General features: G+C 42.7%; 1 protein-coding gene across 15 annotated transcripts in view; it reads right to left on the bottom strand.

The window, feature by feature from the left end:
* Window positions 1-27,119, bottom strand: part of GRIP1 (glutamate receptor interacting protein 1) — a 432,091-nt gene that overhangs the window by 106,208 nt on the left and 298,764 nt on the right. For all 15 annotated transcript variants that reach the window (XM_025202800.1, XM_025202799.1, XM_025202791.1 and 12 more), the window contains 3 exons: window positions 24,995-25,078; window positions 23,990-24,065; window positions 19,642-19,787 (listed from right to left, as the gene is read on the bottom strand). In XM_025202800.1, coding sequence (XP_025058585.1) covers window positions 19,642-19,787; window positions 23,990-24,065; window positions 24,995-25,078 — 306 coding nt within the window. The remainder of the gene's footprint in view (window positions 1-19,641; window positions 19,788-23,989; window positions 24,066-24,994; window positions 25,079-27,119) is intronic.

The raw sequence follows: 27,119 nt of genomic DNA, 5'->3' as shown, positions 1-27,119 counted from the left end.
GGAAAGTCAATTCCAGTGGTATCCTCCTCCTGAGCAAATGTGAAGAGCATGACCCGCTCATCACAAATACTATCTTCAGACAAATATAAGACCACTTGGAAACACCCACACTCCAATCACACTGGCACCTTCTTGACTATATTATTGTCAGAGCCTGTGATCAAACTGATGCCCATATTACCCGAGTCCTGACAGGTGCAGATGACTGTTGGATGGGCCACCGTTTAGTCAGATCAATCATGGACATGCAGCTTGCATCACAACCCCGTAAACAATTGAAAGTAATGCGGAAGAGATTTAACATCAAGGCACTCCAAAACCAAGCTAGATAAGGGGCTTTTCAGCAATGCCTTACTGAGAGCCTCTCTGACCTACCAGATGACATCAAGGACATCCAGGCAAATTGGGAGGAACTTAAGAATGTTATTCAAAAGGCATGTGCTGAATCAACTGGATACTCCACTTATCATCAACAATACTGGTTTGATGAAAATAATGAGGAGAGGAAATCCTAGCACTTATCCATCAGAAGAGAACTGTGATCTGCAGTAAGCAAAATGAACCCTCCAACTAGCAAAACCAAGAGGTTTATCACTGGCTTAAAGCTGTAGTTCAGATGAAGTTAGGGATACTAAGAACCAGTGGTGGCAAGCGAAGTCCATGGAGATCCAGAGTTTTGCTGATCAACATGATATGAGAAGCTTCTTTCAGGCAGTAAAAGTAATTTATGCACCATGTTCCAGTGGCCTAACCCCCTTGTGATCCCAGGACAGCTCCACCCTTCTCACAGATAATGTACCCACCAAACAATGCTGGAAGGTTCACTTCATGATTCTACTGAACTGTGAATCTGAGGTCTCAGCTGCCACTGAGTCCACCCCTCAACACCCAGTAACAGCATCTCTTGCTGATCCCCCATCCTTTTAGGAAGTCTGAAGTGCTATCACTCAGGGCAGGAACAATAAGGTGTCAGGACCAGATGGCATTCCCGCAAAGGTCTTCAAAGCTGGTGGAACAGTACTAGCACAAAAACTTCACCAAGTTCCCATCAAAATACGGATTAACAAGGAAACTCCACTTGACATAAAGAATGCCAACATTGTGACCATCTTCAAGAAAGGGGACAAGTCAGTTTGTGGGAACTACAACGTTATTGCCCTCCTCTCCATTGCTGGGAAGATTCTTGCTTGCATTCTTCTGAATTGCTTCCTCCCTCTTGCTGAAGATGTCCTTCCAGAATCCCAGTGTGGCTTTAGACCATCACAGGGTACCATTGACATGATTTTTGTTGCATGACAGATCAAGGAGAAGTGTAGAGAGCAATACCAGAAGCTGTTTATGCCATTTATTGACCTAACCAAAGCCTTCGACTCCATCAATCGTGAAGCCTCATGAAAGGTGCTGGCTAGGTTTGGTTGTCCACTGAAGTTCATCAGCATCCTCAGGCTACAACATGATGGGATGACTGCAACAGACCTTTTCAATGTATCAGACACACCCACCATCTGTACCGGTGTAAAGCAGGTCTGCATCATTGCCCCAACCCTTTTTCTCAATCTATCTTGCTGTAATTTTGATTCTCATCTGTGACCACCTTCCTCCTGGAATTGGGGTTGAGTATCGAATGGGCGGTCAGCTTTTCAACCTGTGGTGCCTCCACAGCAAAATGAAAGTTACCAAGACTGGTATGACTGACCTTTGTATGCTGATGATGGTTATCCTTGTACACACTGAGACCAATCTGCAGTCCACCCTTGACCTGTCATAGTCTGGAACTCTCCCTTAATATTGGGAAGACCAAATATGCCATCAGCCTGCCCCAGCACAAGTTGCCTCCTTCCCCCCACGAAATTATCATTGGTGGAGAACCCCTGGAAAACTTTTAACATTTCACATACCTTGGCAGCCACCTCTTCCAGTCAGTCTTGATGTAGAAACTGAACACAGGATTCTCTGTGTCAGTGTATCCTTCAGAAAGCTGCTTTGTCACATCTTTGCTGACTGAGATCTGCAGATGGAAACTAAGATACTGGTCTACAATGCAGTCCCCCATGCTCCTCTACAGGTGTGAAATGTGGGTGACATATTGAAGCCATCTTAAGCACCTGGAATGGTTCCATCAGCGTTGCCTCAGGAAAATTATTTGCATTAGACAGGAAGACCACTGCACCAGTGCCAGCATCCTATATGCAGCTAACATAACCAGCACTGAGGAAAAGATCTTGAAACATCAACTCTGCTGCGCTGGCCACTATGTGTGGATGGCTGACATCTCCTGAAGCAGGTCTTCTTCTCTCAACTTAGTCATGGTAAGAGGACCCATGGAGGACAGGGGATGTGCTGCAAGGACATCCTGAAGCATACCTCAAGGAGGGTAGCATTAACCTTACAAACTGAGAAGTGCTGGTTGGTAACAAGTCTCAATGGCACTGCACCATACAGCCCACTTCAAAGAGGACTAACTGTCTTGCTCAGGAAGACAAGAAACAGCAGAGGAGGAAAGAAAGCACGCAACATCCTGGCCAACAGGTGTGTTGTCCCATCCCACCCCCACCCCCACTTCCCCAATGGCACCACTGGTCATATCTATGGAAAAACTTGCAGAGCATGGATTGGACTCTTCAGCCATCTTAAAACTCACCAATAATCCCCCTCCCCTGGCAGACATCATCCCCGTATCAAGGTACAGCCATAAAAATCAAGGCCAGTGCCAGCAGTGCACTGGCACCAGGTGCCTTTGCATTGGGGGGGATTGGGGGTACAAAATCAAATGGAAGTAATTACCTAGTAGTGAGTAGGGGGACACTGCATGTGTCTTGCACCAGGTACCAAAATGCCTGGCTACAGCTCTGCTTGTCCTTCCCTTTGTACCAGCTATAACTGAAGGCAGCAAAGACAGGAGGTGGAGTGCAAAGTGTCACTAGTAAACATCCTGTACTTCCACTTTGCTTAAACTGGATAAGTACTCAACATACTGGAAGGATGGGCTAGGATCTGGCTTCAGACCCTGATGATCAGGCAGGTTTCCAGTGGGTGAGCAGAACTGCTGCTAGCGGGTGAGATAAGGAGTTTAATGTAGAGGGTGGGTGAGTTAGAGCTAGAGTGAGCCTGACAGTGACTGGGCCTAAGTAGGCTTGTAGACATATCCTAAAATGAATTATGGGTATTTTAGTGAAGTTTACTTTGAACCAATAATGCATAGTGAAGTGACTAAACATAATATCAACAATGTCAGAAGCAGAATATTAAGTAATGAACTGTGAAGTATATCTTTGTACTGTTAAATGGTGTTCTAAAAGATAACATACTGCAGACCAATGTTTCCGTAATTTCTAGATCAAATTTGTTCACTGTACAAGGGGAAAAGATGCTTTTTCCTTCCTAAATACCAAGCCTTCAAACATAGTCTGCGATGAAAGTGAGGCCCAAGTGCCTTCTTTGCTGTGTGGGGTGCATCTTCCATAGGGCACATTTCATGCAGTGGCCCCCACTGAGTCTGACTGTAAATTCACATTCACCAGTTTTGCACCAAGATAAATTTAACTTCAATCCAGGTGTGGGAAAGAAACTCAAAATATGTTTAACCTTAAAGTACCTAGTTATTTTCATTCCTGGTCAGCCTAGGCGTCAACTTTGTTTTTTGCACCGGCATCCATCTTCCATCTCAGAGGAAGGGTAGCAAAAGGGCACAGCAACCCCTTGGCTCAGCAGGGAATTTAAGGACGTCCTACGTCTCAAAAGAGAGACTTATAAAGGATGGAAGGCTGGAATTACCACCAAGGAGGAATACTCAGCACTGGTCCGTACCTGCAGGGAGCAGATCAGGAAAGCCAAGGCTGCAACCGAGCTCCATCTGGCTTCAAATATCAATGATAACAAAAAGTCCTTTTTCATATATGTAGGGAGTCGGGGAAAAAAGCAAGGGTAACATTGGGCCCCTGCAGAACCAAATGGGACAGCTGATAACTGACACCCAGGAAAAGGCCAATCTGCTTAATGGGCACTTTGCGTCAGTCTTTCATCAGTCCAATGGGACTGCCCTGTCTAGCAAGACTCAGGACAGCCAGGGTGAGGGTGTATTTGTACCCAGCATCGATGGTGATCAAGTAAAGGATCACCTTGAGAGGCTGGACACCTTCAGGTCAGCTGGTCCTGACAGATTACACCCTAGAGTACCCAAGGAGCTGGCAGGTGTCACAGCCCAACCATTGGCAAAAATAGTCAAAAACACATGACGCTCAGGTGAAGTACCTGAAGACTGGAAGAAGGCCAGTGTGGTACCCATCTTCAAGAAAGGGCAGAAAGTAGATCCCGGGAATTACAGGCCTATCAGCTTGACCTCAATCCTAGGTAAGATTCTGGAGAAAATGATCAAGGAGACCCTTCTGGATAAGCTAGCTGAAGGCAACATCCTGAGGGACAGCCAGCATGGGTTTGTTGCGGGTAGGTCTTGCCTGACCAATGTCATCTCCTTCTATGACCAGGTGACATATCACCTGGACAAGGGAGAAGAGATTGATGTCATATATCTGGACTTTGATCTGGTGTCCCATGACCTCCTCATGGATAAATTGGCGAACTGTGGCCTCAGCTACACCACAGTCCAATGGCCGGGAAATTGCCTCTGAGGTCAGACCCAGAGAGTAGTGGTTGATGGTAGCAAATCATTATGGCACTCCGTGACCAGTGACATCCCCCAAGGCTCTGTCCTTGGACCAGTTCTCTTTAACGTCTTTATCAATGATGTGGATATTGGTGTCAGAAGCGCACTGGCTAAGTTTGCCGATGATACTACACTTTGGGGCATAGCGTCCACACCTGAGGACAGGCTACTGATCCAGGATGACTTGGATAAACAAAGTAAGTGAGTGGATACAAACTTGATGACATTCAATACCGACAAATGTAAGGTACTCCACCTCGGGGGAAAAAAACCCGCAGCATACTTATAGGCTCGGCAGTGCTACACTGGCTCGTGCCATGGCTGAAAGAGACTTGGGGGTCATGATTGACCACAAGATGAACATGAACCACCAATGTGATGTCACAGCTGGTAAAGCAAACAAAACTCTGGCTTGTATCCATAGATGCTTCTCAAGTAAATCTCAGGATGTCATCCTCCCGCTGTACTTGGCCTTGGGGAGGCCACAGCTGGAGTACTGCATCCAATGCTGGGCTCCACAATTCAAGAAGGATGTCGAGAAGCTTGAGAGAGTCCAGAGGAGAGCCATGCCCATGATCAGAGGGCAAGGTAATAGGTCTTATGAAGAGAGGCTGAGAGCCATGGGACTCTTCAGCCTGGAAAAGCGCAGGCTCAGGGGGAACCTGGTGGCTGCTTATAAGTACATAAGGGGTGTATATCAGGACCTGGGAGGATGTCTGTTCACCAGAGTGCCCCAAAGGAAAAACAAGGACCAACAGTCAAAAACTCTTCCAAGACCATTTTAGGCTGGACATAAGAAAACATTTCTTTACTGTCTGAGCCCCCAAGACCCGGAACAGACTTCCTCCAGAAGTGGTGCAGGCACCTACTCTGGACGCATTCAAGAAATGTTTGGATGCTTATCTTGCTGGGATCCTTTGACTCCTGCTGACTTCCTGGCTCTGGGGCAGGGGGCTGGACTTGATGATCTTCGAGGTCCCTTCCAGCCCTAATGTCTATGATATGAAATCTATGGTTCTTTATAGTGGGTGCTTGAGCCCTGGAGCGCACACAGCATCAGCTATACTAGCTAGGGACAGAAATTACACATAAATTGGTATAAGTCATTGGAAACTGGTTCAAATCTGTAATGCATCAGAAGCTCAGTGCATATAAATCACTTTCAAAATGGCCAAAACTAGTATTAAGATAAACCTGGATGGATGTAGTATTAGAACGAACTGATTTAGGTTAAGTTAGTTTATTGAACTTCTGCCCCAGATCCCCTCCAGAATCAAGTTGACTCACAGTCCTCCAGCATCCCAGGATGCTTTGCACCTCCCCTGCAAACCACCACTCATAGGGTGGGCAGTCTAGCCTTGGCCCAAGCCATCTGCTCCTGTTGAGCAGGGAGGATTGCTTTAGCACCCCTGTGGTTTCTGGCCTGGGCCACTGCAGACATGTGACTGCATTTCCAGAATCAAAAGTGAATGTCTGTTCACTTGCTTATCAGTTCAATCTACACATCTTAGACGAACCTGAGAAGCTTTTTGGGCTTGGGCTTTTTGACTGTCTATACTTAGCCCCTATGTTTAAAGGCTTTTTCTAATCAGGACCTTATATTGCTATAACAGAGAACAGAATCTATCCTATTGTTTTCAATGATTACTGTTTAGTTACACCAGCCAAGGGTATCCCAGCCTATTGTCTACTCTAAAGGACTTTGCAGGCCAATATTATCATGCCCTGCATTGGCAATATACATCATGCCAATAAAAACTATCACAAAGACAAACTTGCTCTATATCAGATTCCTTTCTTAACCAATAATTTTGGGAAAGGTTTAGTTAAATGTGTCCTCCTAACCTTGCTTTGTAATGCAGACAGTAGTGAACTGCTTGCTGCTGCTGTTCATACCACTGCTATTCCTAAAGGGACAAGCATGTTAAGATATAGCCCAAGGGAACAGCCAAAGCCCTTGTTAATGTGCAGAGAATCTAATCCTTCCTTAGTCCTTGGTGTCCTGGTTTGTTGCAATGCCAATGGCTGAAATTTGTAAGTGGATTTTTCTGATTATGGAGCTTTTCCTGCTTGCCATGTATGAAAGATCCTTTAATCTTTGAGATGCTTAATTATCTTCTTTTGAAATGGCAGAACATTTTCACCCTGATTCTAAACACTTTGTCTGCCGTGTTCAATTATTTTGGCGTACACAAATTATGAGGTTTTACAAAGCCAATTAGCTTGTTTTTAAACAGCAGCAGCATAACAGATGAGCCATGCTAACATTTGTCTATCCTCCACCTGGGGTTACTGTGTGCATGTAGTGGGGATTGCAATTCTCTTTCCTACTGCATCCTCAAATAGTCTGGATAGTCTCCATTCAAAGTGGAGGGAAATTTGTTCAGTCCTTTTCCTGTCTCTGACATTACAGCTATATTTAGCAAAAGATAAAAGTAAGAGGACTTTTCCTCTAACCAGTAAGGAAGAGCATTGCAGAAAGTTCCCCAGGCTGGAAAGCTGTTAATATACATTGCACGGGTCAAATGATGTTTTTATGCTGTAATTTTTGCACTTACTTTTTCTTACACTTTTTACTTCTAAGAGGCTTAAAAGTTACCTACTAAACTGCAAACAACAGTCAAACAAAAAAGCATGCTCTTCATTTTTGAAGGCTGGAGATTTTCACCAGGCTGGTGGCTGCTTCCCTATGAGAAAACCATAAAAAGCACAAATATATCCACACTGCTGTATGATATATCAACTGGTTGGGACACCAGGGGACAACCTTTTTGATAGGTGTGACAAACTAGCCTTGCACCCTTCCCAAATGCCACTCCAATCCCCTTCCCCTGCTTTATCTGCTGTTCTGCTCCCAGCCCTATTCTTCCTGCCCACCTTGCTCCTTTGCTTTCTGCTTCCAGCCCTACCTGCTGCTGGTCTGTCTGTACCTTCCCTGATCTACCAAGTGCCACAAACACAGGCTGGCTGTGCCACTTATGCCACTCCTATACATGTAAGAGATCATTTGGAAGTAGCAAACAATGAACTGAAAACAACAAAAAAACAAGTGAAATAAACTTGAGAGTTACATACATATCCATGTTACATATCCAATACCAAAACTGTGTTCAGATGAAGTGAAGGTCTGGTTAGTCATTTAAAAGATATGAACTAAAAATTATATATTGCACAGATAAAACTATTAGAAGTGCCATATGGGGTCAGACCAATGGCTGATCTAGGCCAGGATACTGTCTCCAACAGTGGCAGTAGCAGATGTATTAGCAGGAGATCATACTTCTCAGGCATGTCTAAGGTAACGCATCTGTGACAGGGAACCCTAACCCTGTCACGAGGAAGAAGGTGTGCTCCTATAAGGCCAAAACCTTCTGGGCACAGAGGGCTGGTGAGGAAGGGGTTAACTGCTGAACTGGGACAGATGGTCAGCTGACCAGAAGAGGCAGGACTATAAAAACCCTGGGTTGAATAGCAGTAAGGGGGAAGGAGTGTGTCTCAGAGCTTTAGGGAGAGGCTTGGTGGGAAGTCCAAAGCCAGGAAGAGGGGAACGAGAGAAGCCTTGGAGAGATGACAGCCACACTGCAGCTGATGGTGGGGAGCTGAAGCACAAACCCTGCAACTGTAAGATGACATACCGCTTTCCTTACTCACATTTTTGGGTGGCAGATATTGCCCATGGATGGGACTGTTTATTTGTTTTCTTTTGGTTATGGAATGAGACTGGAGGTTTGGATGATGCTTGTAGGGGATGGAGGAGGCCTCATTTTGGGGACCCACTCCAGAGTGTGATCCCTGGTACCAGTGAGGGTGCAGCTCTTTGGGGTGGGGCACAGCCCTGGTGCCAGTGTGACACAGAGAGCCCAAGTGCCAGTAAGGGTGCAGTTCTGGGATGATCTTAAAGTCTAGGGAGACCTGGAACACCTGGGAGGTGCAAGTGTATATATACTTTTTTTCTATTATTTGGATGGATGGGGTTGCACCTGGGTTTTGAACTTGTGATCCCCTGGCTGTGGGGCTGGCACCTGTTCCTCTGGGCCAGGGAGTGCTGTGCTTCAGAAAGGAGCAGAAAAAGGGGCCAAGAGCCTCCAGGCTCTGAAAGGAAGAGCTAAAGCCTCGGAGTCTAACCCTGTTTGGTGGGTTTGGATGGAGAGGCCTAGCTAGAAGAAAAGGGGTCAGACCATCCTAGGAGAGACCCCCAACATGCCCAATATAATGGGCAGTCTCCTGCTCGCATACTAATTTACATCAAGACATGGCAGGAGAGATTAGGGTGGGACAGCAGAGTTCCAAGAGGACTCCAAGGGTGCCCCACCTAAGGCCTGGAAGATGGCGCTGGGGAGGGCGACCTGTTACACCATCCCTTCTCATACCCTCCCTGGTACCCACCATCATTAGTTTAGTGATGTCAGAAGATGCATCCCTGACCTTTCCTCCATGAATTTTGTCTAAGCCCTTTTGGAATCTGGTTATACTATATTGTAATTAACGCAAAATTAAATGCTAAAAACCCAGGGAATTTAGAGTTAAGGTTAAAGTGAAAGGAAATTCAAACATCCTAGCTAGAGCACCCAACTAATTGTCACTTTCCTGACTGACACCCTATAGCTTCCATATTATTGGGATTAGGATATTCTGGCGGGTTTAGTCCTGGATTAAATTGAATTGCTCAAGAGATGCACACTGGATTTCTCCCCCTACCCCTTCTCCCCTATAACATCACTTCAGGGATAGTTAAAGAGTTACAGACGCATGGAAAAATTGAGATGCTTAATTACACTAATTAGTTGGGGGTTTTTTTAAGTTTGAGAGACCCAACAGGCATAGGATAGGCTATCTGAGCTTTTTTTCTCTTTCTCATACTTTGTTCAATTCCTTTTCAAATTAAGATTCCAAAATACATATAGAATTTTTAAATAAAGAGCATGGCCAGTGTTTTAATGACCTTTTTATGTTAATTAGGTAATGTGACCTTTGCTTGGCTGTATGCAGGTGGCAGAAAAAAATCTGAGTATGCTGTCACAGAGCCCTGGCAAAACAGAAGCACAGCTCCACTAGTGCTTATGTCCCAAGTAACATTCCAGAGATTGTATGTGGAGCTTAGCAAGGGGGATTATATGTTCAGAAAAACCCTTGAAAACCAAGTGTTAAGAGACCAAGTTATTCAGAAGCAATATTTCTTTAATAATGAGACTAGCAAAACATGGCTGTTGCACAGACAGGTGCAGCTTACCATATTTACTCCCACATATAAGATAAGGTTTCCTCCAATCAGTATAAGGGGAAAGATCCTAGTCTCAGATTCATGTACAACACAGAGGTGTGGAGGTATCTGCTCCAGCTTTGACTGTAGTCCTGAGCCGGGGGTCAGGCCCAGAGTTAGAATCATAGCAGCCTCCTGTCCCCACCTTGGGCCTTCTCTCTGTATTTCTTTTAACAAATGTATACATGGGGAAAAATAGTTTCATGCCTTACTTATAATATAAGTGGTTCTCTGAATTCCCCTCTTCTGCTATTATTTCTGATAATGAAATTTTAGTTTTACTTGTCAGTAATAAGAAAATTTCAATTCACCTTTACAGTCTTTCTTCCATGCAGAACAACAGTTATGAAGCTGCTTTTAATGAGGCCTCACTTTCAAAAGTGCCAGAGAGAAATGTTAATTGGGCCTGTTAGAGTCATTTATGTTATACGATATCACAGTATTCTCTTTATTTTTCTTCAGGGACAATTGGGAAGTTTTGTAAAGAAAGAGAAATATCACACCTTTAAAATATGAAGACAACTCCTCCCTCTGTTTCACTAACTTTCTACTCACAGATATAGCTACCAATTTAGAACAACAGAGCAAAGACGGAGGAAGGCAAGAAGGAAGCCAAATAAATTCAGCAAGGGGTGAATGTTATACATACAGCTGATGATATCGCCATTATTAATGTTATCTGACACTTCCTATTCTGACATCCTGTTTTCAATTACCATTAACTTTGCCCCTCCATAACCATTTTGGATTAATATGTTCAATGTTGATTGCTCACCTAAGGCAGTTAATTTTTTTTTTTTTAAGTTCAAACAGTTTAGTTATTTCTGAATACCAGATTAGAAGAAAAATGCATTTCCCCTCCATGTTAAAATTCTGTCAGCCATTTCTATTTTTCCCTTGGAGCTATGGTATGCCAGGAGAACTGGGAAATTTGGCAACATGGCATATTTTCATAGTGTTGGGCAAAAGCACAATCCTTATACAATGGCCACTTGGATGAGATATAGGTCTTTGAAAATCTCAGAGTTGTTGAGATTCTGACTTCAGTAAGTGGGTTCCAGCTTTGGTGTGGAGCAGGAGTTCCTTGTTTAACTCTAGTCAGAGTTCCTGTGGGTAAGACTGGCTTCAAGGTCAGATGCCTGACCAAAAAATTGTCATGTGTAGGTAAAATGGGCAAAAGGGTCTATGATACTACCATTACTCTGAATGCACTACCATTCAGAGGCAAAAATGAAGCCCAAGAGTTCTGAACCTCAACATTCCTCTACTACTCGCAAATGTCTTTGAAGCCCATTAGCTGTGGATCACGGCTGCTATCTTTAGTACTGCTGCTTTCCTCCAACTACTACCCCATGCTTCTCATCCATGTGGGAACTAATGACGCAGCCAGGAGTAATCCAGACCGGGTCATGAGTAACTACAGGGCTTTGGGGACTACAGGGCCCAGGTAGTCTTTTCTTCTGTGCTCCTTGTTGCAGGCCACGGTCCCAGAAGGGAAGGATGCATCAAGGAAGTGAACTGGAGACTCCGACGCTGGCGCCACTGAGAAGGCTTCAGATTCCTTGACCACGGCACGCGCTTCAGAGACAGAAGACTCATGGGAAGAGATGGCATCCACCTCATGAGGAAAGGTAAGTCCCTGTTCGCAGCCAGGATGGCTGATCTTCTGGACAGGGCTTTAAACCAAGATTGCTGGAGGACGGGGGTACACAAATTCAAACATGTCCAGGGACCAACATACAAGTAAGTCCTGTAGTTAGGAACACTGGAAGAGCCACTCTTGTAGGAGCTAAGAGAATAGTTCTCCGTCAGCAGGACGGGAAGACAAGGGCCTCAGTAGGAGGACTCAGGTGCCTATATACTAATGCCAGGAGCATGGGGAATAAGCAGGAGGAGCTAGCCCTCCTACTCTCCAGTGGGTATTATGACCTAGTAGGGATTATGGAGACCTGGTGGGATTCCTCACACAACTGGAGCATAGCTATAGAGCGCTACACCCTGCACAGAAGGGACCAGGTAGGAAAGAAAGGTGATGGCATTGTTATGTGACAGGGCAGTATGCCTCCTAGTAGGCTGACAGCTTGAAACCCTCTGGGTTAAGTTTTTGGGCGGGGGGTGCAGTGAGAGATCTAGCTGTAGGTGTATACTACAGATCACCAAACCGGGGGAGGAACTCCAATCTGGAGTTCACCTGAGAATTTACTGAGGCTACATGTGCACATAACATGGTCATCAAGGGTGATCTTAATTATCCAGATATCTCCTGGGAGGAACACTCGGCCAAGCTGGATCAGTCAAGGAGCTCCTCCTGACTTGGGAGGTGCGTGGGCCAAGCAGAGGTGATGCTCTGCTAGACTTGGTCCTGGCCAAAGGAGACAACCTGGTGACTGACTTAAATATAGAGGGAAGTCTGGGCAACAGCAACCATGAAACCATCAGGTTCCTTGTCTGACGTAAGGCAGACAAATCTGATAGCAGGATTGAAATCTTGGACTTCAAAAATGGAAATTTCAGCAAGCTTAGGTCACTAGTAGTGGAAGTGCTGTGGGGTCAGGGACCAAAGGTGAAAGGTATGCACAAAGAGTGGTTGTTCCTTAAGGACACAATCCTCGAAGCACAAAGGAAATCCCTTCCCATCCAGAGAAAATGTAATAGAAGGGCTGGGAAGCCCTCTTGGCTAAACAGGGAAATCACAGTCCTCTTAAGAAAGAAGAAAGGCTTATAAACAATGGAAGCTCAGGGCATGCCCCAAGGAGGACTATTCCACAATGGCCCGCATTTGCAGGGAACAGATAAGAAAGACTAATGTGGTGACCAAACTCGGATTAGCAATGGGAATCAAGGACAAAAAGAAGTCCTCCTTTAGGTACATGGGGAACAGGAGGAAAACAAATGGGAGTGTGGGGCCATTGCTTAACAACTCAAGAGAGCTAATTACTAGCACCCAGGAGAAAGCTGAACTCCTGAATGATTACTTTGCCTCAGTCTTGCACTGGATCAAGGGAAAAAACAATGTCGGACAGAATACAGGATGAGCACAGTAGGAATAATTGCCTTCCTACTATTGCCGTAGAATTGGTGTATGATCAACTAAAAAAAATAGACATATACAAGTCAGCAGGACCAGATGATCTTCATCTGAGAGTGCTGAAGGAGCTGGCTGAAGTCATTATGGAACCTCTGGCGAAAAATCTTTCACAACTTGTGGCACTGTGGAGAAGTCCCTGAGGACTGGAAGAGGGCCCATGTTGTGCCCATCCACAAGAAAGGCAGGAGGGAGGACCCGGGTAACTATAGGCCAATCAGATTCCTTGATGAACTTTTCTAGGATTTTCCCTAGGATGGAAGTTAGGCTATCTGTGATAATCTTGCAGAAGGTAAGATCCTGAATAACAGCCAGCATGACTTCTTCGTCCTGGGTAGGTCTTATCTCACCAACCTCATTTCCTTCTATGACCAGGTAACTTGCTACCTGGACATGAGAGAGCACATAGCCATTGTATACCTAGACTTCCAAAAGGCCTTTGATTTAATATTCCACAATGTCCTCACAAGAAAATCGGAGGATTGTGGGCTTAACTCCAAGACAGTCAGAAGGGTGAGAAACCGGCTGCAGGATAGGACCCAGAGAGTCATAGTGAATGGGTCTGTGTTATCCTGGCAAGAAGTGGGCAGCAGTGTCCCACAGGGCAGTGTTTGGTCCAGTACTTTTCAACATCTTTATTAATGATTTGGATATGGGGGATAAAGAGCTGACTAGCCAAGTTCGTGGATGACACCAAGTTATGGGGAAGCACAGTCATGCTTGAAGATGGTCTACAGATACAGGCAGACCTAGACAGGCTAGCAAGTTGGGTGGATCAGAATCTGATGAAGTTCAACATCAACAAATGTAAAGTGCTCCACCTTGGGATGAGCAACCCCCAACACACCGAACTGACTAGCACCATGAATGAAAGGGACCTGGGGGTAATAATAGACCACTGTATGAATATGAGCCATCAGTGCAATGTGGTAGCCAGTAGGGCAAATAATACCCTGGCATGCATCAATCAGTGCATCTCCAGCAAAAGCAAGGAGGTGATTCTTCTGCTCTACTCGGCACTCGTGAGACTACAGCCAGAGTACTGCATCCAGTTCTGGGCACCACACTTTAACAAGGACGTGGACAAGCTTGAGAGAGTCCAAAGAAGATGTATGATCAGAGTCTTACATGGCAAGCCATATGAGGAAAGGTTGAGGGATCTGGAACTCTTCAGCCTGAGGAAAAGAAGGCAGAGAGGGGACCTGGTAGCAGCTACCACTATATTAGGGGAGTACATCAAGGGCTTGGTGAGCAACTATTCACCAGGGCACCTGAGGGGAAAACTAGGAGTAATGGCCACAAACTCCTGGAAGACCAATTCAGGCTCAACATTAGGAAAAACTTTTTTCACAGTCAGGGTGTCTGGACTGTGGAATAAGCTCCCTTCAGAGGTGGGGCAATTGCCTACCCTGGAAATCTTCAAGAGGAGACTAGACAGTGACCTTGCTAGGGTCACCTAGCCCCCAGTTATCTTTCCTGCTTGGTGCAGGGGGCTGGACCCGATGATCTTCCCAGGTCCCTTCCGGCCTTACAATCTATGAAAGTTGTACAGTGTGGGGTGAAGGAGGTAAGGGATTGCAGAAGCAAAAGGAAATCATTTCATATTTAGAGCAGCGGAAAGCTACTCTGGAGAACGGAACTGGATTCAATCTCTGTCACTGCCTCAGAGCTCCTGTATGATTCTAGGCAAGTCGCACCAAATTGTTCAAAACTGGTTACTAATTACATCCTCTTCATTTTCTGGATGTCTCGTTTGGTATTTACCCTGTGAGTTTGATGTGCAGAAGCACAGAGCAGCAGGAGTTCTTCTCTCAACATATTAAGTGTCACATAATGCACTCTGAAAAATTTTGTCCAAGCATCTCATGTTGGACACCCAAGATTAGATGACACTTTGGACCTTAGTCTCTGTAAAATGGGGAAAATACTATCCCTTCATTTCACAAGGATTTTGGAAAATGAATCTATCAATAACTGTGAAACATTCAGATACTCTAATGATGAATACCCTGGAAAAACCTAGGAGGACATTAAGAATCTGTCTTTATGGAGGGAGGTAGATAGTGCATGCTAGGGCCTGAAGTTACATGAGCAACAAGAATAAAGCAAAATATTAAATGGCTGCTTTATAAAGTAATCACTGGCCATATGGTGTACTGACTGGCAGATGGGTTTTGTGGAAAATGTATGTGATGATATAATTGAAGACTCTGGGTATATATGCATAGATCTAGGAATTTGCAAAGGGGGTGCAGATGAAACATCTCTTTCTCTAGTTAAAGAGAAGCTAGAAGCTTTACTAATATGCTAAGGGCCTAGGATTATGTTATTCAGTTTAAGATCAAAGAAAAAACAAATATAACTTTATTGGAATGTGGACTAATTTGCTACATTATATATAAAGTTAAAAATACATGACCAGCTAGATGTGAAATGGTCAAAATAGTCAAAGGATATTGCTTCATTAGTCCTGTTGTTATTACAGTTAAATGTATATCTTCCATACAAATTCACAAAACAAATCTAGTTTTCTTGAGCATCTTAACAGTGCCTCCAATACTTCAGTGTCAGTCATGGTGTACACCTGATTTAATATTACTAGACCTGAGTTAAAGTAGTTAGCCTGAACTAAAAACAGTCTTCAGGGCTGTGAAATAGAAAAGAGTCATTACCAGAAAAAAACTTACACCAAAACTGCATAAAAAAGGATAATTTGAAAAGTGGAACTACCCCTCGGAGGAGCTGCCTGCAGCTCTGCCCTGTGATCTACTTCAGGGATCCATTCGCTGCCCTGGCTGGGCAGTACCTGCCCCTGCTCCATTCCCACCCTCACCATGGCGCCTCAATCTGCCCCCCGATGCCCCTTCCCTCCCCACAGACTTACTGGCAGGATGCTGCTCTCCAAGCTGCCTGGCTGCATTCCTGGCTGCGTGCATGCTGAAGCTGCATGTAGCATTTATCTGTGACATCGGCTACACCGGCCAAAAAAATCCGACTGCCAATAATGTTAATTTTCCTTTTATTGGTGACAATTTGATGTGCCACTGATGTTTTGGTACACCTCTAATCACATGGACATCAAATTTCTGGGAAATGTGCAGTCGCAGAAACCTTCCTGAGAGTGACTGAACAGACAGCCCTTCCAGCCTGCAGATACCCCTTCTCTCCCGCTACCAAGACTGTATGCTGTTCTTTTCTACTGGAAGAGCAGTTTGTCCTGCTAGAAACCTAACTCCTGTACATGGTCTTAGATAAGCTTTCAGATGCAGTGAAATTAACTTGTCTAAGTCTATCCCAACCGTGCAGTTGGTCCAGTGAAAGATAGCACCCACAGAAAGCCTTGCTTCATGCATATTTCCTGGACCATCTATAGTCAGTGATTGTAAAGATCTAGAACTCAAAAACAAGTTTTTTTGTCATTTTTTGTCACTCTGCAGAAAACAATTGTGTGTCACTTCAATGAATTCACTGACACAAACAAATAACTGAAATAAATCAGAGAAGCATGCAAAACCTATTCCTTTGATTCAATAAATAATACAGGCCTCTAGCACTGATACAGGAAGAAAGCCTCTGATACACTGGTATGATGAAGATAAAATGTTATGTTCTTTCAGGTGCAACCAGCAAACAAATACTCATTCACACACTACAAACATAACAATTGTTAATCATTTCGCTTTATCACTGTATATTTACTTCAGAAATAGCCTTTGCAGGAAAATTCAAGGGGACTGAAAATGGTAAACATCTTGATGGGGCAATGATAAGCTATATTTCAGCTATAGCTAACCAAAAATGACAGAGGTCAGCATTTAGATCATGGTAACTATTTTCATGTCTGGGAACCAAAAAGACTAATTTTCTCCAAACCATTTCAGATATTTTCTCATTAGTTTTCAGAGTAAGTATGGAAATTTGCAAGCAAAACCAATTTTGTTAGTTGGTTACAATTACAGGCTTATAATGGAATTATTTTTGCAACCTTAATTACAAAGAAACAACAGTATTCCTAAAAATGTGATCAAGAGGGTACTCGTATCAAATCTGCTTCCTAAGAAACTGAGACATAACTTCAATTCCTCCTCTTAAGAGAGGTGCAGTGGGAATCTGAATCAATACCGTGTGGCTACAAAGATGGTTGAATAGCATTTCTCATCTGTACCTGAAAGATCCCCCAATTTCAGACTCTCCTTGAAGGAAGCCTGATTTCTAGATCTGTTTTTCTGGCAAAGTGTAGTTTGATGTTCAATCACTATCTAAAAAGAAGCTGTTATTAAATTCACTAGGCTAATCACAGAGTAGTATTTAAGGCAGAGGTATCAAACTCATCTGGGTTGGCAAGCTGGACAACCCACCTTTTGTGGCAGCATTAACCCCCATATACTGGCTGCTAGGTCTGTCGTCACCACTGAAAGATGTCTGCAGCAGTGATCTTAAACCAGAAATTTAGCAGCGAGGGTGAGCAGCACCCAGTGGTTTAATGCCACTGCCAAAAGGCATCCCCAATGGGGATCTCAACTCCAAAATTCTGAGCTAGGGTGAGAGGCAGTGCCATTAATCCTGTAGATGCTGGCTTGCCCTACAGTGCCATTAATCCCGTAGATGTGGCAGCTGCAAGGGTACGTGACACTGCCACTCTCTCTGTTGCAGAATTTCTGGCCCCACAGGCTGGATCCAGAAGTGCGTTTCTGGGCTCAGAGAAACACCATGGCATGGGTTTTTGACACCCTTGATTAAACAAAGTAATTCAGCTTAACAAAATAATTTTCCGTTTAGAGATTTCTACTCTGTAACACGTCCTCTAGTAATAGATACATTCCAGTACTGAATAACAAGCATTATAAGTATCTCTGGGAAAAATGTCCCCTGTGCATCATCTCACGAAGCCAATCAACTTGCCTAATATTTTATCCTCTTCTTGAAGAGACATTTTAAATCCCATATTCATAAAGTGCCATGAATCATTTAATTGATAGCTTTATATTGGGGCTACCATAACAAATGAAAAAGTTATTAAATCCATATGGCTTATACTACCTTTGCAGATAGCTAACTTTAAGGAAAGATTATCACACCCACATGGCCTGTGAAGACGCACATGACCTTGAGCCAATATTGCTTCTCAAAAATTAAGAAATACACATCTCACCTAAGAAGTATGAGCAACCATCTTGTTTCATCTTCAAAACAGAATGAGCAGCAGTATCAGGATGTGTCTGGGCACCCTGGGTAAAGCCGAAGCAGGGACTTCTGGTTGTTGCCATGTTGCAGCCTCTTTTTTTCACTCCCTCTCCTCCTCTGCACCCAAATTGACACCGGAGGCAATTGCCCCTTTTACCCACCCCCCTAGTTATGCCATTGAGAATGAGAAGGTTTGGGGAAAAGAAAGACACTAGGCAAACTGCTATTTCTGCTATTCCAGGGTTTATCTAAACTTCAAATATACCTATTTTCCTATTACTTTCAGAGGTCCACCTATTATTTGTAATTCTTATTTATATTTTTCAATGTCTCATTAAACTACATACTAGTATCTTCCATAAATGGGTCTTTTAAACTAAGCACATTGGTCCAGTGAAAAGCAGGAAGCTGGGGGGAATTCCTTTCACAGGGGTGCCTTCTTTCTTATTCCCTGACTCAGCCTGGCTGGATTCCAGAACCAATAGTGTACCACTATCTAGTGGCTTCAAGAAGATTACAGGTAAAGAAGCAAAACTTAAATGAATGTAGCACCTTTGAATCAGTTTGTGTGTGCAAGAGTATAACAAATCAATAATAGCCTGGAAAGTCACAGCTGTAGACCAAATTTTAGCTGGAAAAAAACCAAAATGATTTTCTTCATCCAGCCCAGCTTTTTCATATTAATTGGCAATTTCATACTCTGAGAGTATATTCTACAGGCCTTTCCACTTAGAGTCATGCTTTGAAATAGAACTCTATAGGACATTACTCAGTAATGCAGAAGTTTCTGCTAAAGACTGAAGATAGTAAAGGAAGCAATGGTACAAACACTCTCTCAACTATATATTATAATGGAAGTTTTAACCACAGAGCTAGACCAACCTCAGATATATTTTTCAGGTTAACTGCCAATATTCAGCCCTCTTCAAATATTTTCACTGGAAATACTACCCGGTCTCAAAACTGAAGCTCTTTATTCATCCCACAATTTCCTTCTTACTTCTCAGCTTTCAGCTCTTTTTGCTCCCTCACAGTTCTTTGCACAGGATTTTAGTTGTTCATGGCTTTTTCTATTGTGTTGCTAGCAACACTGGGAAGAGGATATACGGGCTCCTGTCAGAGCTAGTAAATCTCTCTTTTGTTTGACTGAGATAGAAATGCTTACGCATCATTACCTATTATCATAAGCCAGTCACTGAGAAAGTTACCTCACCAGTATCCACAGCATCGTTTTACTCGATGAACCACAAAGTAGTAAGACTCTAAATTATAATAAAACACTGCTCACCTCTTCACGAACCTAAAAAGATGAATGAGATGGTGCTGATGGGAATATCTGTGCTACCAGAAGTATAACAGGCCATAATCAATTTTGAAGTAGCTTATCAGGGATGGATAGTAAAATGTCACAGATGGTTCCCAGAACTAAAGCTCAGCATTTCAACATACCCATTACTGAGACATCATATTCTATCAGCAGAGTTGCCTCCTGTCCACACTGTTTCAGAATACTCATGGCTTCCGCATGTGACGTTCCAAGGAGTCGAATTCCATCAACACTAAGCAACCTGTCACCAGGTTTGATTGTACCCTCTCTGAAGATAGATTAAAGGAACAATTGTTATTAATTTAGTATAACATGGCTTGGATAAAATCACCATTTATGCTGAGCGATTCAATCCTGCCTTTTATGATATCCATCCCACTTGACTTTACTCTTAACATTTACTTTGACAGTACAAGTGACCAGAGGTCACTGTGAAAAGAAAATAGTCTTAACTGGATAGTCAATAATTGGAACTACACATTATTAATTAATCAGATCAGAGTAGATCACTATTAGGTCTTGTTTTTGTTACAACATGTGTGTCCCTCTCCCCCCCCTCCCACTTTTGCACACACAGGGCATGTCTACACATGCATATTAATGTGACGTAATAAACTCCAGTGCATATTGCACCACAGTTTATTGCTTTGGGGTCTGGATTTACAAGAGCACCTGGGAGTGCAGCATGTTGAGCTGGGCTGGAGCAGCCCTGGCTGGTAGGGGCCCCAGGAGGTCAGCCAACCATCCTGGGGCTGCTCCTACCCAGGTCAGCGTGTTGGGAGGGCTGGTTGGGGCATGAAGGTACTTTAGTACGGGGCTAGTTGGCAGGCAGCCCCTGCTCTGAAGCACCCTTGTGCCCCAGCCAGCTGCATCAGCATCTACACATGCAGTATTGCAAAGTAAAAAACTCTGCAGCAGGACAGTACTTGTATTTACAAATACTACCCTGCTGCAGAGTTTATTAGCTTACTCCACCTTAATAGTCTTGCATGTGTAGATGTTGAGACGTTTACTGCAGAGCTAATTGGCAACTCTGCAGGAAATGTCTCATGTAGATGTGCCCACAAACACCCAGTTTCTGAAAAAAAATAAATAGCAAGCAAAATACAGTCTTGAAGAAACAAATTGCTGACTATGAAGAATAATTTCCGGATTTCTCTCTAAAACATTCCTCAACCCATCAAGATAATTCTCTTCTTTCTTTCCTAATAATTTGAAAGAAAATTGACTAGGAATACCACCCTCTCTCCTAGGTATATATCATGACACATCCTGAATTATAAGAGAAAATTAAAGTATTTTTATCCTTGGCCCAGAGGTCAGAGACAAAGGCAGGGAGGGAAGGGAGAGAAAAAAGACAAAGGTTCTCTTGAACGTTTATCTGTCTATTTATTCATGTTAGCCAGAGGCAAAAACTTCTAACGACAGCATCCTTTAAAGAAATAGCCCTTTTAGCTTCTTTAATATTTTTAAGGGTGCACATGCCATTTCTGAAAATATAATTGTTATACCAAGCCACTTATTAAAATTTTTTTCTTTTTAAAGATAGCGAATGCTGTTATATGAAGTACGGTTCTTGGTTTACCCTAAATTACTTAACTTTCTATCTATCTATGACCTTCAGCCAGTTATTATATCTATTTATCTATCTATCTACATAACAGCATCTTTATCCAAATCAATGCATAATAATCTTGCCATGATTTTGTGAAGTACTAATCAAATGTTTTATTACGTACAGCTATAAATATGATATAGACATACATTATTATGTTTATATCTTTCATGTAAGGTATATTTGTATATAGGGCCCTACAGAATTCATGGTGGAAATGGGCTGTACTGCAGCTCCTTTAATCTTGCAAGATTCCTCTGCATGCCTCCCCTCACCGCTGATTGGTGGAAGGGCCCTGCTTGCAGATCACTCCTGATCAGCAGGGAGGTGAAAACCATGGTTTTAAACATGACGCTGTTTTTGCCTCCAGCCACTGATTGGCTGAATTGCAGAGAGGCAAAAACAGTGTCATGTTTAAAACTGCAGTTTCCCATCCCTGCCAATCAGGAATAAGCTGCAAGTAGGCCACTCCACCAATCAGTGGCAGGGTATGTGCAGGGGAACCTGCAAGATTAAAGGAGCTGCAGCACAGTGCACTTCCACCATGAATTTAGTAGGGCCCTATTTATGTATAGCAAGAATAACATATATAACACACATAAAGGCAAGGTTCTTTGAGTAGATCTTTTATTAGACCAACTGAGTTATTGAGAAAAAGTTCTTAGCAAGCTTTTGGGTGCAGTCACCCTTCCTCAGCCATAGGAAGTCTCTGTTGTTCTGAGACTCCAAGGAACGAGAGAAGCTTGGAATTCCTTGGAAGCTTCTTTCATTCCTTGGCATCTCAGAACAGCAGAGACTTTCTATGCCTGAAAAAGGTGACTGCGCCTGAAAGCTTGCGAAGAATTTTTTCCCAACTACTCAGTCGGTCTAATAAAAGATATCACATCTACTTAAACAACCTTGCCTGCCTATGTCCTTAGACCAACATGGCTACAACCAAAAACCCAGCATACACACACACACACACGCACGCATGCACGCACACTCATTTTGGTAATACGTTACTTTTATTAGATCAGCAAAGGATTTAATCAGTATGACAGATCATAACTATAGATCTAAATATATGTATATATTCATATATATGTAATAATTGTTACATATGTATACTGTTACATATATAACCGATATAATAGATATATAACAAATTATATAAACAATTTATAGATAGATACACCCACCCATACAAGAGTTACACCCACATACACACACACACACACACACACACACACATGAATGAATAGATACATATATTTAGACCTATAGGGCATTTATACACATGCTCTGGGAGGGGGTGAGAATACTTTAATTAGAGTGGCTCCAAAAGCTGCTGTAATTAAAGCACTCCAAGTGTCACATGTATCAGCATCCCCATGCTGAAAAAATGTTGTTGGGGGTGCTTTAACTAAAGCTGGTCAAACAAGGTTTAAAGTGCCCCTGCCACCTTTTTTCAGCACAGGGACACTGATACACATGACACTGGAGTCTGCTGGAGTGTAGTAATTGCCATGCTCATCAGAGCAGCTTCACTGCACATGTATAGGCACCCCTACCTATGATATGTCATACTGATAAAATCCCTTGCTGATCTACCATATTACCAAAATTAGTAAGCATGCTGCTCTGCCATGCTATGTTCTTTATCCTGTTTATTGCAGTTACAGCTCTCTCTGGAGATTAAATTCACCCTAGTGAAAAGGGCTTTGACAGAGTCCTCCATCCAGTCACTCTGGGCTGATTTAGTGGGAGTTGTGCCTCAGAACAGACTAAGGAAACTCTGATCTCAGAACTGGGTCTAATTGTTTTTTGAAAAATAATATACACTGGGTACATCTACTTGAGATGCTTCACTGTGTACTAGACTAATCTAATGCACAGTAAAGTGTCGTAATCTACACAGATTAGTCTAGATGGTGCATTAGACTAATCTACTGCAATAGATATGGGTATTAGAAATTGGCACATTAAAGAGCACATGTAAATGCTGATCAGAAGCACATTGCTCCCAGTCAGCCTAGGCAGCAGGGAGCCACAGCAGGTGGGAGAGCTGTTCCGAATGGGTCCAGATCTCCATGTGGCTGAGCGGCAGCCTCCTGACAAGCCATGACAGCCTCCACCCCCTTTCCCCCACTCAGGGCCAGCTTGATCTCCACCTGACTGGGACGGAGCTGCCTGCCTAGCTGCAACAGCTACCCCTAGCCCCCCGCACTCCAGAGCTCAAGACTAAGTGCCCCCTGCCAGCTCAGGGCTGGCTCCCAGGGGAGCATGGAGCTCCTCCTGGCTGCTGCAGGGGGGTACAGCAGGGCAGGAGCAGCCTTGGACTGGGCTGATCCTGTCGGGCTCAATTTGCTCCTGATGGGGGCACACACGTAGTTTTAGCACTGGGGAGCACTTTAATGAGCCTGAATTTTCTGCATAGAAAATTCAGGAGCATTAATTGCATGTGTATATGTGTCCACAGCCAGATAATTTCTTCACAGAGTGCAGAAGAAAAGCACTGGGAAATTCAATGCAGTGTTAAACTGAACACAATGGCTACACTGCCTCCTGTTAAAGCTACAAAAAGTGTGCTGTAATCATGTCCTAGTATTTCTGGGAATTTTCAGGTTTTTTTCCTTAAGTCTGTCAGGTACAATCCTGAAACAAGCAGCTAAATCTCTTAATTAAAATTCATGCCATGTCATCATGTGCCATGCTTCTGTGGTTGCCTATTATGATTTCAATTAAGTGTATAATTTATGAATTTCAAAGGATTAGGTTTGAAAAGGTCTACTGTACTTCACAGATTTCAGACTTGACTTCTACCCTAAATAATCTACTTTTCTCTCTCTTGCTACAGAGAAGATGAATTGTACCTGTCAGCAGGCCCTCCAGGTCTGACACATGTTATTACAACAGGACGAGATTTATTTCTGTCATCATGTGCTCCACCTAGAAGAGAGAAAGCAAGAAACACTCTCATTATATTCTTTTTATGAAAATTCATTTCCAAAGTTCAAGTCCAGAAGTTTGTAGCATACATACTTATAGGTTGGTTAATGAGAGTAAAAACCCAAGTTACACATAAACTGGTGCATATTAGGAGTAATATTATAGTAGCTTATGATGGAAACAGTTTTTTTCTTTAATGCTCATCTAAAATACTATTTCTTAAATAAGTATATTAATTTCTTCAAACTTCCTGATCTCCCAAATTTATTTACTATGTCATTCTCATTACATCCTGGACATTAAAACTCTGTATCTTACAGAGTTTCTCATACAGGGACAAAAGCATGTGCACTCCATCTACACTTAGAACAGTGGATCACTGACCACTAAACAACTCTGTATGTTTTGTAACTCTATATTTTTCCCTATTATATGTCTCAAATACCTGAATTCCTCCCAGGTTATCATCAAAAATAAATACATTTTCTAATTTAGTTTGAGACCTTTCATGCTGCAGCTTGCAGATGTTACTAAACTATAAAATAAATTTCCATACATAATTTATATAAATACAACATTTATTGTATATCTTCTTTAACAGTAATAATCCTATTGCAAAAGCAATTTCCCATTGACTTCAACAGTAGCCAGATTTGGCCTTCTGTGAAATGAATTCTGTTATGTTTTTGGCATATTGGATTCATTACTACCATGCTATAAATACAAATTTAGATTAGTTCATAAAAATAGTATATTAAAATACAGAGATGCCATGAATAAATCACACAAGTTTTTACAAACTGTAAGCAATCAATATTGAAATATGATGGCTTTTTATCATATAAATGTGTTGGCTTTTTGCTTGTATGGATCAAGAAATTCAGACTTATTCACATTTTCACATTCACATTTACTTATTCACATCTTACCTCTTATTACGAACCCAAAAGTGTTCCCTTCTTTATGTAATGTAACTTCCACAGTTCTAAAGATGACACCTGATCCTTGTAAAGCTGAAAAATTAAAAAAAAAGCTTTTTTCTTTCTAATTATACTCATAACTTTGGACTGGTTCTAAGCTAAGCAAGCTGTGATCATGCAATTGGAAAAGTTAAACTGCAAAACAGTCAGTATTAAAGACCAATATTAATTACACTTCATATTCTTCAGAATAATTTGTAGGCCAGTTCTTTAATGGGTGTAAAAATCAACAGAGAACTATATCAATTTATAGCAGCTAAGAGGTCCAGGTTTAAATTATGCTGTAGTTCAGTTTCTCATATATTGTTGACAAATTATAGAAAAATATATACACATAAGTAGATACAGTAGCATGAGGTTGTCAAGTCAAGTACTCAAAGTTACCTAGGGAAGCATCTGCTTAACTCAGAAGCCAAGAATCTTTATTCAAAGGGTATACTCAGGATGCTTAGGCGGCAAATCTCATCAACCTTAAACTTAAACTGTCATATCATCAACCTTAAACTTAATCCCCAACATACATACAGGCTCGGTGGTGACAGCTTGACTTGCACCCTGGCCAAAAGAGATCTAGGGGTAATGATTGATAATCACATGAATGTAAGCCATCAGTGCGAGGCGGTGGCCAGCAGGGCAAATAACACACTGGCATGCATCAATCAACACATCTCGTGTAAAACTAAGGAAGTGATACTCCTGCTGTACTCAGGACTGGTGAGACTGGAGTTTGAGTACTGCGTCCAGTTCTGGGCACCGTACTTCAATAAGGATGTGGGAAAACTTGAGAGGGTCCAGAAAAGAGCTACCCATGTGATCAGGGACTTGCAAGGCAAGCCATACGAGGGAAGGCTGAGGGACCTGGGCCTCTTCAGTCTAACGAAGAGAAGGTTGAGAAGGGACTTGATAGCGTCTTACCGCTATATCAGAGGAGTGCATCAGTTCGGTGAACAACTGTTCACTAGGGCACCCCAGGGAAGACCAGGACCAATGGGTACAAACTCCTGGAAGGCCACTTCAGGCTCAATTTCAGGAAAAACTCCTTCACAGTCAAGGTGTCCAGACTGTGGAATAAATTCCCTCCAGAGGTGGTGCAGTCACTTACCCTGGAGGTTTTCAAGAGGAGACTGGACAGTCACCTCACTGGGGTCACCTAACCCTAGTTGCCTTCCTGCCTAGAGTAGGGGGGCTGGACACAATCATCTGCGAGGTCCCTTCCAGCCCCTAACAATAATTTATATCACGAGGGATGAAGGATATTAGATTCAAAATAACCCTTTATAATTATATCACCTAATCATTAATAAATTAAAAATGCTTGAATAACATTAAAGGCAAATGTTTTGTGCAACACTGCAACAGCAAGCAGCTGTTCCCAGATCCTTGCTGAGAAGGTGAATGAATACTGTAAGATGGTTGAACATGGTAAATGATTTTTACAAGAAATGATGCTGTAGTTCTGAAAAAAACAGGCAGTCATTTTCATTTCAACTCTAATAAAAAAGCAAAATTTTAGGATGGATGGGGAACTGACATTTTCCAAATGGAAAAAAGATAAACTCAATGGAAGAAAAAACAGAACAGAAGAAAACATTTTCAAATTTCCAAGCTTGTTTTATTAGAAAATGCAGAACACAGAAAGATATAAAATTATTTTTAAAAATTACTTGCTACCACTGTTCCATATGAACCTGCAATTACCATTGCTAAAATGTAAATAGTTAAAAGGTCAGAACACAATCAGTAACACCTATACAAATACTTCCTCTCTCTGTGGATGGAAGAGAGAAAATACTGGTACATCCAGAGGGTGGGGGGGGCGGGGGGGTGGAGAGTTAGCCCTACTTCTCATTTCTTTGAAGCCTAAAGGATGGGTTCTCTGAAGGTCAAGAGATGCAGGCAGGATTGGGATTACTAATCTCTGTCAGACTGTCTGTCACAAGGGTTTGTGCACAAATTAATGTTGACTCCATTGTTATTACTTTACTGAAATTTCCCTAGAAACTCACCTACTCTTCTCAGGGAGTAAGCTGGCCCTGGAGGAAACAATGCAAGCTCAGCATAATTTGGAGGATGA

The sequence above is a fragment of the Alligator sinensis genome, unplaced genomic scaffold, assembly GCF_000455745.1.
Source record: "Alligator sinensis unplaced genomic scaffold, ASM45574v1 scaffold65_1, whole genome shotgun sequence".
In the NCBI taxonomy this organism is placed as follows: domain Eukaryota; kingdom Metazoa; phylum Chordata; order Crocodylia; family Alligatoridae; genus Alligator; species Alligator sinensis.
This window is presented reverse-complemented; position numbering and strand designations above follow the sequence as displayed.